The sequence below is a fragment of the Oryzias latipes genome, chromosome 22 (assembly GCF_002234675.1).
Source record: "Oryzias latipes chromosome 22, ASM223467v1".
NCBI lineage: Eukaryota > Metazoa > Chordata > Actinopteri > Beloniformes > Adrianichthyidae > Oryzias > Oryzias latipes.
This window is the reverse complement of record NC_019880.2, coordinates 1,257,123-1,266,969: the sequence shown is the minus strand read 5'-3', so window position 1 is coordinate 1,266,969 and position 9,847 is coordinate 1,257,123. Positions and strand designations below refer to the sequence as shown.

Below are 9,847 nucleotides of genomic sequence, written 5' to 3'. Positions count from 1 at the left end.
GACGTTTATTTTAATAAGAAACCATATATTGGAATACAAATATAATCAGGTTTATAGCAAGTCTCTTATAGACCTTTTTTTTTTATTTAACCTTTATTTACGCAGGAAATGTCCCATTGAGATTAAGAATTTCTTTTTCAAGGGAGTCCTGGCTAGGAGGAAACAATAAATTACATTTACAATGAAAAATGTCAACATTCAAAACATAAAATAAATTGAATAAAAATTAGACAGGTAAAAAAACAGGTAAGAAAACAGGTAGAGTTAAAAGTGACTTTCTCCTTCATTCTCAGCCTGGATTTAAAAATATTCAAAGGAATGAGCTCTTTTTATGGATAATTATAGGAAGCATACTGACTGAACACTAAATTTAAGTTTTCTAATATCTATTTAGTGTATGAAAGGTGAATTTCAAGCCTCACTTTTAGCTTAGACTAAGTATACCAGTAGTGTACTTAAATAAACTACTTTCTGCCCTATCAAACTATCAGCTGCAGCTTTTTACTTCCACCATATGTTTGTCTTTTGGCTGCCACTGTTTCTATCTTTGTGTTTTGTGACTCTTTATTGTTTTAGCATGTTAATGTCAAGCACCTTGTGTTTTATGGATATCGATGAATGGTTCTCTACTTATGAAGTGACTGATTCATTGATGAGCTGATTGATTGATTGAAATGGAAACATGTAGAAACACTTAAATTATTACCCTGGAGAGCATAGGAAAATTTTCTGTTTTTTATTTATTTCATATTTTGATGGCTGTTTATCTGCTACCCAAAATGAACAATACAAAATTGTCAAACTTTAAATGCTTATCAGAAAATCGCTCTTGGGTTCTCCAGGGTTAACGTAGTAGAATCATTTTTGTGGGTTCTCAGAGATTTTACATTTGTAGACCTCTAAGTATTCACCCTAACCCCTTTACCAACAAAAGACACGTTTGGGGGGCTATGAATCTTCTGACTCACAAAGTGTATATTTGAATAAACCCCTTATGGAGCGCCGAATGTAAAAATTAACCTCATGAAAATTTTGTGTCACTTTTACCACATTTAGACATTTCTTTCCATTTATGCTGCATATGGGGTGCCGAATGTAAAAATTAACCTCATGAAAATTTTGTGTCACTTTTACCACATTTAGACATTTCTTTCCATTTATGCTGCATTTATATCACATTTTGTCTATATTTATCACCAATAAAAAAACAATCTGTGACATGAGGATATGTACTTTTAGAGGTTAAAATTAAATCTAAATATTAATAATAAATATTAATGTATATGTAAATAATAAATGTAAATGTTAAATCGAAACACATACCTAAATCCCAAACGTAAATATAAATGCTAAGTGTATATGTTATATCTAAATGTAAACCTAAATGTTAAATGTAAATGTTAAATATAAATATAAATATAAATGTAAATGTTAAAAATAAATGTTAAATATATATCTAAATGTTACATTTAAATGTAAATGTGAAATGTAAATGTTATATCTAAATATAAATATTAAATCAAAGACTAAATAGAAGTATAAATGTTAAATGTGATTATTAAATGTAAACCTAAATATTAAATGCAAATGAAAATCTAAATGTTAAATGCTAAATTTAAATGTATATCTAAATGTTAAATCTAAATGGTAAATCTAAATCTAAGTCTAAATCTAAATATTAAATGTAAATGTTAACTCTAAATGTAAATGTTAAATACAAATTTTGTATCTAAATATAAATGTTAAATCTAAATCTAAATATAAATATAAATGTTAAATGTAAATGTTAAATGTAAATGTTAAATATAAATGTAAATGTTAAATACAAATTTTGTATCTAAATATAAATGTTAAATCTAAATCTAAATCTAAATGTAAATGTTAAATGTAAATGTAAATCTAAATGTTCCGCCTAAATGTTAAATATAAATGTAAATGTTAAATGTAAATGTAAATCTAAATGTTCCGCCTAAATGTTAAATATAAATGTTGACTGTAAATGTTTGGGAAATATGCTAATGAGGCCACGCCCCTCACCGAATAGAGCGGTCCTTGTTCAGACGAAAGTTGAACCTTAATCATGGCAAACTCTTTGAGACCTGAGGATATTGAAAGGGCCGTTGTTTCAGGAGTGCGAGCTGCATTGCAAGGTGTCCTGGCACCTACACCTGCTGCTGCAAATCTGGTAAGTGGAAAAGTTAAATAAAATAAGATAAAATAGTTCTATAATACTATTATGTGGAAACGGATTTTTAGCTAGCTAAACAGCTAGTCTTTCCAAGCTAGTCTTAATTTTTTTTTAGCTAACAAATGGCTAACGTTATCAAGGCATCTTTTGACATTACAGTGTAATAATATAATGCTATTTTGTAATTTCCTTGACACATAATGATGAAAGATATCTCTGAGTAGGCCTGCTATGCATGTCTGTGGTATTTTTATGCCACTTTACATCACTGCAACTCTAAATGAAAAAAAGAACATTGGCGGGGGGGGGGGGGGTCTTTTTATTTATTGCTTGTCTTCTTTCTCATTACAGATCTTTCTTATTTGCTAAAATCTGCTACAATCACTTATTTTCAATGTAAACTTTCTCTGTTACATGCTCCTACTCTACAGGTTAACACATCATCACCATCCACAAGTTCTGCCGCTTCACACAGACCGGTAAGAACATCATCAGTTGTTTTCTTCCATTGAGTACAGTGATTACATTTTTTACAACTGTTGTTTTTTATTTTTATAGTTTAGTGTTTAACTGATTTTTAAAATGTAACAAAACATCCATATGATTGTTCTTCTACCACCGCCCACCTCAGGTCAACACTCTGCCGCCACCCATAGCATCCACAAGTTCAGCCACATCTGCAGGGGCTGGCACATCCCAGAGATTGGTAAGAACTGAATGACTCATTTGCTTTTAATGAGTAGAATTACCATCAACTTTGTTGTGAAAGTGTACCTTTTAAGATGTTTTTTTATTTGTTCGCTGAATAGATTATTTTTTGTTACCGAATATATATTCCTGTTTATATGAGTTCTGTAAGTTTATATCAGAGATGGGCAAACTTTTCAACTCGTGGGCCATAGATGGTGTGGAGTGTTTTGGGAATCTGTATCATAATAGAAAGAAATAACTTAGAATATGGACGAAAACATGCTTTAACCTTGATTAAAACTTTATATCTTTAAAACAGGTTTTATTTCAAAGCTTTGGCTTTTGTTCTCATGTTTGTGCAAATTGCACCCAAGGGTGGATGTCCGTCAGAGAAAAAGGCAAAATTAGAGAAATTATGATGATAAAAAAAAGACTTTCAGACTTGGAAAACATGCGCAAATGTCTGAAAACAACATCTTCCAACACCACATGAATGCCCAATAACGTTCTGCTCCTACAAAAAGATCAATGAATTAATATGGGTAGATACCAGGGCAAATAAAACAGTAAGGATAATTAGTATAAGTAATTACAATTTGGCAGGCTTGATTAATCGTTTTTAGGGATGCATATGGCCACCGTGCCTAAGTTTGCCCACCACTGGTTTATACCTTAGTAATGACTGCTGCTGACCCATTTGGGCAGCCGTGGTGCAGCGGTAGGACGGTCGACCCATGATCATAAGATTAAAGGTTAGATTCTCGCCCATTTGTCGAAGTGTCCTCGGGCAAGACGCTGAACCCCACCTTGCCTCTGGTGGGAAGTTGGCGCCAGTGTTCGGCAGTGGAGCCACCACCAGTGCGTGAATGTGTGTGTGCATGGGTGAATGGAACTGTGACTGTAAAGTGCTTTAGGCCTTCGAAAGAGGGTAGAAAGCGCTATATAAGTATACGCCATTTTCCATTAACTTTGATCTAGTTTTGGTAATTTTTAAGAATAAATCTTGTGTCCTCTCTTCTTAACAGGTTTCTTTTTCCATCATATTTTCAATCAAGAAGAGGTCGATCAGGATATCAGCAAAGAAAAAACGTGAAAACGTTTACAAAAGACGTTGTATGTTTGCCATTTTCTCCAAGGGAATCAGTTTTCGTCATACCTAGAGGAGAAAACAGAAGTCGCTTGGCTCAAGCTGGTCTAATTGGAAAAATTTCCTTTACCACCGAGTGGTCTGAAGATCAGCTCAGAGAAGAAATTTCTGCTATCTTCAGAGGATCATTTGGCATCTCCGAGCATGATGTTTTCCCTTTTCAGTACTTGAGCACAATAAAAGGGTGCAAAAAATTAATGAAGCCCAATGTCACACTCAACTTTCCCTGGGGGGGGAAAGAAGTTTCTTCTGTTTGCTCAAATACCTGTCTTTACATTATGGCTGAAATGGAAATGCCAACACAGGTGAGCTTGATAGTGAAAGTACTGGTAAACCTTTTTCATGTAATATTATTTGCATGCGATTTTTGTTAAAATTATTTAGATATGAACATAACTAAGCACAGCATCATCTTTACATGTGACACTTTTTATTGTTGTAAATTGTTTTTGCAATCACAAATTAACTTTGAACATTTAGTCATGCTTGTTATGTCTAAATTACAATTTATATGCTTTTAAAATTGCTTTCTTACACAAAATTTCCACATCTTATCATTCAGCACAGAGTTTTTGACACGGATGACAGTGACTTTGAAAGTCCAACTTTTCAGAGTAGAGGTGGGTAGTTTCAAGGTTAAGATTATCAACCTGTGTTTCCATCCAACCCCCATGTTACATCAGCAATCCCACACTACCAGTGACGTGCGGTGAGGTTAATGGCTGGTGAGGCACTGACGTCATCAGTCAGATTTACAAACATATGAACCATGAGTATAAATAACTGAGTAACTTATTCACCATTTGATTGACAACAGTTAACGTTTTGTTTAAAATATAATTTCAACATGTTTTTTTTCATATACAAACTGCAGCATAGAAAAAAGCACAAACGTTATTATCGTCTTACCTTTAGTTGTAAATAAAGTCCATATGCCGCTCCTTCTGAAGAAAATGACTTGCCGCTTGCTATCACTTCTTCTAGTATTTTTTAGCGTCATAATCTCAGGGCTCACCGGCGCCCCCTAACATGAGGCACGAGAACTGCAACATGAGGCACGAGAATGTCTGGCCTCACCCAGCGGCTTTTTCGCCGTCGTTTAGCGCTCAGCACAAGAAACACGTCCCTCACATACAGTTATTTATAAAAACAAGCACTGTGCATCATATACATCTGCTAAATTATTTAAACTCAGCTCATATAGTACAAGTGATTGAACCGACATACAGAGAGACAGCAGTACCGTCTGACTGCATAGGTATTGCGCAATCCAAGGTGAGGCTCAGCGGGCTGGTGCCTCATCGCAGGTCACTTAGTATCTGAACGGCAAATGCGGAAATTCAGCGATTTTGAAAAGAAAAAACACCCCAAAATGGTACATTTAAATGGAAAATGACCGCAAAGCACAACTTACTGATTAAATATAATAATTGAATTTATTTTTTCTCTTTTCTTCCCATAATGACAGGTGAGGCTGTGCCTCACCTGCCTCTCCTGACTGCACGTCACTGCACACTACCTGATTGATTTTGATCAACGTATTGGTCATTTCCAGAGTGTCGTTTGCATCCTTTTTTTTTCCAACTATCATTTCATAATGTGTCTTCTGCTCAATCTGTTCCATTTAGATCTTGAGACATTGGAGCAATCTAATGTTGACGGTCCATATGAACCAATGGAGGCAGATGCCACAAATCGAGAACATGAGACCGAACAAGGAGGCACTCGTTTCTCTGATTTCATGTATGTTTTATACTGGATTTGTTAGAAAAACCAGTTCATTTACATTTTTTTCGTCCAATTTAGCTTTTTCTTCTTCTTTTTGAATCTCTTTTCAAGACCACTTGATTTCGAAGAAGAGGAGGCAGTCGAGGAAGCCATCAGACGCAGTTTGGAAGAAGAAACTGTCCAGGTTCCACAAGAGTCGAGGTTTTAATTATTTCAGTATTACATTTAATTATTGACAATATTTTCATTTTCCTGATCTTTGTAACGATGACATCTGCTGTTTTATCTTTTCAAGGTCTATTAAAACGTTGACAACAGAAGAAATAACTGGAATTGTAAAAGCTCACAGTGAAATGGTTGTTACAGAAGGATTTAGGTCAATCATTGTCAGCCGAAGAAATGTGTGGACATCTGCGATCCGACAATTCAGGCGACCAAGATTTGTTGAAAGCACCGATATGCTTTATGTAACATTTGCCAGTGATGAAAACACCACAGAAGATGCAGAAGATCTTGGAGGTCCCCGTCGAGAATTCTTTCGCTTGCTTGTTAAAGCAATTTTCCAAGAAAGTGGGGCATTTGAGGGTGAATTCTTTTTTATTTTTCATTAGTTAAATGAGAAATTTAAGTTAATAACAGACTGCATAGAAAATTTTTGTTTAATAAAATTAAGTTTGTTTAAAGCTGACATGAACATATTTTATTTGATCTGCAGAGTCCCCCAATGGCTTCATTCCAAGACTAAATGTTTCGCATGTCCAAAATCGAGTCTACCGCACTATTGGTCAGATGATGTCTACCATCATTGTCCAAGGTGGAGAATGTCCTGCTCTCCTTTCGTCTGTTGTCTTGGACTACCTGCTGACTGGGCGTATGTTCGACATCCGCGTTTCTCCAGAGGATGTTGCCGATGTGGAACTTAGAGACAGCCTCAAGACAGTATGTTTATGAAAGTGGTTAAACTCTGTAATAATTTTATCATTCATTTTCTAACTATTTTTCTATGTAAAGTGTCAGGGAAGGTGTTGGCAATTAAAATACAAATTGATGACATTTCATAAACACATATTTTCTCCTTCTGACATTTTAAGATTGATCAAGCAACAACTGATGATGATCTGCAACGAGCAATAGAATCCTGTGAGTCATGGAGGTACCAAATTGAAGGTCTTCCAAACCCTGTTACCATGGACAACAAGGATGCATTTGTTAAAAATGCTATAATTTTCCATGTTCTACTACAACAAAAGAGCTGCTACGATCAGTTAGCTGAGGGGTTGGAATGTTATGAGGTAAGTCTAGGCTGACGTTCATTAGTGTCTGGTTTGTAGGTAAAAGTTGATCAGAAATGTATAAAAATAACTAGATGTTATGTTTTTACAGCTCTTACCACTTCTGAAAGAGAACCTTCCCCTTCGGGTTCTTTTAGAGATGCCCAAGGTTCGCAGTGATCTTACAGCAGATGTGGTTGCTGCCCTTCTGAAGCCCAGCTACTCCCTTCTGGGAAGCAACAAACGACCAAAAGAAGAGCTGATGGTGGTTAAGTTCAGAGATTTCCTCAATAGTGTTCAAGGTAAAATAAATAAAGCAGACAAGCCATAATTTGCTCTAATTTGCACTAAGACCTAAAGTCTTATACATTTTTTTTTCTTTTAAATGCTGATTTTCAGTAAGCATTACATTTTAGCTACTGCTGGCATATTTAATTATCATTTTGGAAATTTTAATTTTTCTTTTTAGTATACAAAATTACGAAGGTATGGAATTATATTCAATTCAATAAAAAAACATTTTTTATATGGTTCCAAATAAAGTGAATAATTTGTCTAAAAAATTTCAGGTAAGGGAAAATGTGGAGTTTAAAATATAAAAATTCATTAGCACATTTACCCGTCATATTGAAAATGTAAACTTTGTAGAAATTTTAGACAACCAGTTTTGCAGTATTAAAAGAACAGTTTATTGCAATGAAGAACAAGTGAATCTGAATATTGTTTTTTCTAATTTTTTTTTTCTAATAATATCTTACAATGACAGAAAGAGAAGTTGAGGAATGTCTTCATGGCAGAACCCTGACAGAAGCAGAGAAGACCTTTCTCAGAAATTTAAATCCTGGACATATTCTCGCCTTTGTGACTGGAAGTAGCAGAGTTCCAGCAGTTGGATTTCAACCAAGTCCAAAGTTAAGCTTTGTTCATAATGAAAACAAGGACCTTCCAGTCGCTCATACGTGCTCAAATGAGCTTGAAATCTTTGTAAATTCCAAAAATCTAGCTGACAATGATGAGTTTGAATATAACTTCCTAGTAGCGCTTATGAATGGAGCAAATTTTAGTGCAGTTTAAATAAACATGAAAATATATTCCAGGGAAAAGGGTCCAGGTGAGTAAGAAGGGAAAATAAAGTGGAGAAGAGAAGAAATGTAGAAGAATGGATACGTTATTTGTATTAATCCAAAACACCTCAGGGATGTTTTTCTGTTTTTTTTTACTTCTGTATTAATAAATATAAAAAATTTGCCTTTGTATGGAGTTTTGCTATGTTTAAATGTTATTAATAATTTTAGTTAATTCATAAAAGCAGGAAAATGTGCTACTTGTGTCTTTGTTGAGGATCTGTTTCTGCTGTTTGATGAGCAAATTGTATTTAATTAAACAAAAACAGGAAATGTTGAACGGTTTTCTTTTTTCTGTTTCCATGTAAAGCCACTCAAGACAACAGTTAAATATGAAAAGTTACAAAAGAGGAAAAATGGTAAAATATAGATTTGGATCTCTTTGTTCGGGAAACTTATATTTATTTATTTTCTATGGGAAGGAATTGGTATTGTCTGTAGAAAAGTATGCATTTTCTGAACACCAGAGAGAGTACACCCATTATTTCATGTTGATCCATTTCAAATAATAGGTTATTTTTTGAAATGTCAATAGATGTTTGTTTAGCAGAGCAACATGGTTGTGTGTTGAAAGTGTTTGCATACGTTGTCTCACATGTAAAGCCTATTGGATGTTCATTCTTTATGGAAAAGGTTTCAATTACAAACTCAAATGATGAAACATTAAACAAACAATTAAACTAGATGTTGTGTCATTGCTTTTAGAGTAGACCAAGTCCTTCTTTTCAGTATTTCCTCTAGTGCCCTGACTTGCTCTTACAATGAACTGCAGTGGTGGACAAAATAGTTGGTACCCCTCAGTTAAAGAAAGAAATTCCACAATGCTCACTGGAATGACTTGAAAAGTTCAAAAGTAGGAATAAATTATATTGGATTGAAATTTAAATAATCAAAATCACCCATTACTTTTGAGTTGTTGATAAACAGATTTATTTAAAAAAACAAACTAATGTTTGGTGAAAAAGTGTGAACCACACTGAACATGGACAACAGAAAGCCAAGGAGAGAATTGTCCCAGGACATTAGAAACAAAATTATAGACAAACATCGTAAAGGTAAAGGCTATAAAACCATCTCTAAGCAGCTTGAAGTTCCTGTGACGACAGTGGCACATATTATTCAGAAGTTGAAGACCCGTAAGACAGTAGCCAACCTCCCTGGACGTGGCCGAAAGAGGAAAACTGATGACAAATTGAGGAGACAGATAGTTGGACTGTATCCAAAGAGCCCAGAACAACCTCCAAAGACATTAAAAGTGAACTCCTAGAGTTCACCTTTAATGTGAACTCCTAGATCAAGGTACATCAGTGTCAGATCACACCATTCGTCGTTGTTTGAGCCAGAGTGGACTTCATGGGAGACGACCAAGGAGGACACCACCACTGTTGAAAGGAAATCATGAAAAAGCAAGACTGGAATTTGCAAAAATGCATGTTGACAAGCCACAAAGCTTCTGGGAAAATGTCCTTTGGACAGATGAGACCAAACTGGAGCTTTCTAGTAAGGCACATCAACTCTATGTTGGTAGACTAAAAAATGAAGCATCCAACCAAAAGAACACTGTCCCTACTGTGAAACATGGAGGAGGCTCAGTTCTGTTTTGGGGCTGCTTTGCTGCATCTGCCACAGGGGGTCTGGAAGTTGTGAAGGTCAAATGAAATCTCCAGATTATCAAGGCATTCTGGGTAGAAATGTGCTG

At 34.9% G+C, this 9,847-nt stretch overlaps 1 protein-coding gene and 1 long non-coding RNA gene across 2 annotated transcripts; both read left to right on the top strand.

Annotated features, from left to right (window-relative positions):
• Positions 1 to 1,928: 1,928 nt before the first annotated feature.
• On the top strand, positions 1,929 to 2,902 carry LOC111946841. The gene is made up of 3 exons (XR_002872621.1): positions 1,929 to 2,185; positions 2,620 to 2,667; positions 2,820 to 2,902. It is a non-coding gene; the product is annotated as an uncharacterized LOC111946841 (long non-coding RNA).
• Positions 2,903 to 3,759: 857 nt separating this feature from the next.
• On the top strand, positions 3,760 to 8,833 carry LOC111946832 (G2/M phase-specific E3 ubiquitin-protein ligase-like). The gene is made up of 9 exons (XM_023951666.1): positions 3,760 to 4,330; positions 4,588 to 4,645; positions 5,654 to 5,768; positions 5,865 to 5,954; positions 6,049 to 6,338; positions 6,469 to 6,692; positions 6,845 to 7,045; positions 7,137 to 7,326; positions 7,791 to 8,833. Exons 1-9 carry the CDS (start codon positions 4,223 to 4,225, stop codon positions 8,096 to 8,098), a joined length of 1,584 nt encoding a protein of 527 aa, XP_023807434.1. The 5' UTR covers positions 3,760 to 4,222; the 3' UTR covers positions 8,099 to 8,833.
• Positions 8,834 to 9,847: the final 1,014 nt, after the last annotated feature.

Coding starts and splice junctions, on each gene's coding strand:
- LOC111946832 (XM_023951666.1), top strand. CDS start 4,223: ATGAAGCCCAATGTCACACTCAACTTTCCCTGGGGGGGGAAAGAAGTT. Junction 4,331..4,587: donor AAATGGAAATGCCAACACAG/GTGAGCTTGATA, acceptor CTTATCATTCAG/CACAGAGTTTTTGACACGGA. Junction 5,955..6,048: donor CAGGTTCCACAAGAGTCGAG/GTTTTAATTATT, acceptor TATCTTTTCAAG/GTCTATTAAAACGTTGACAA.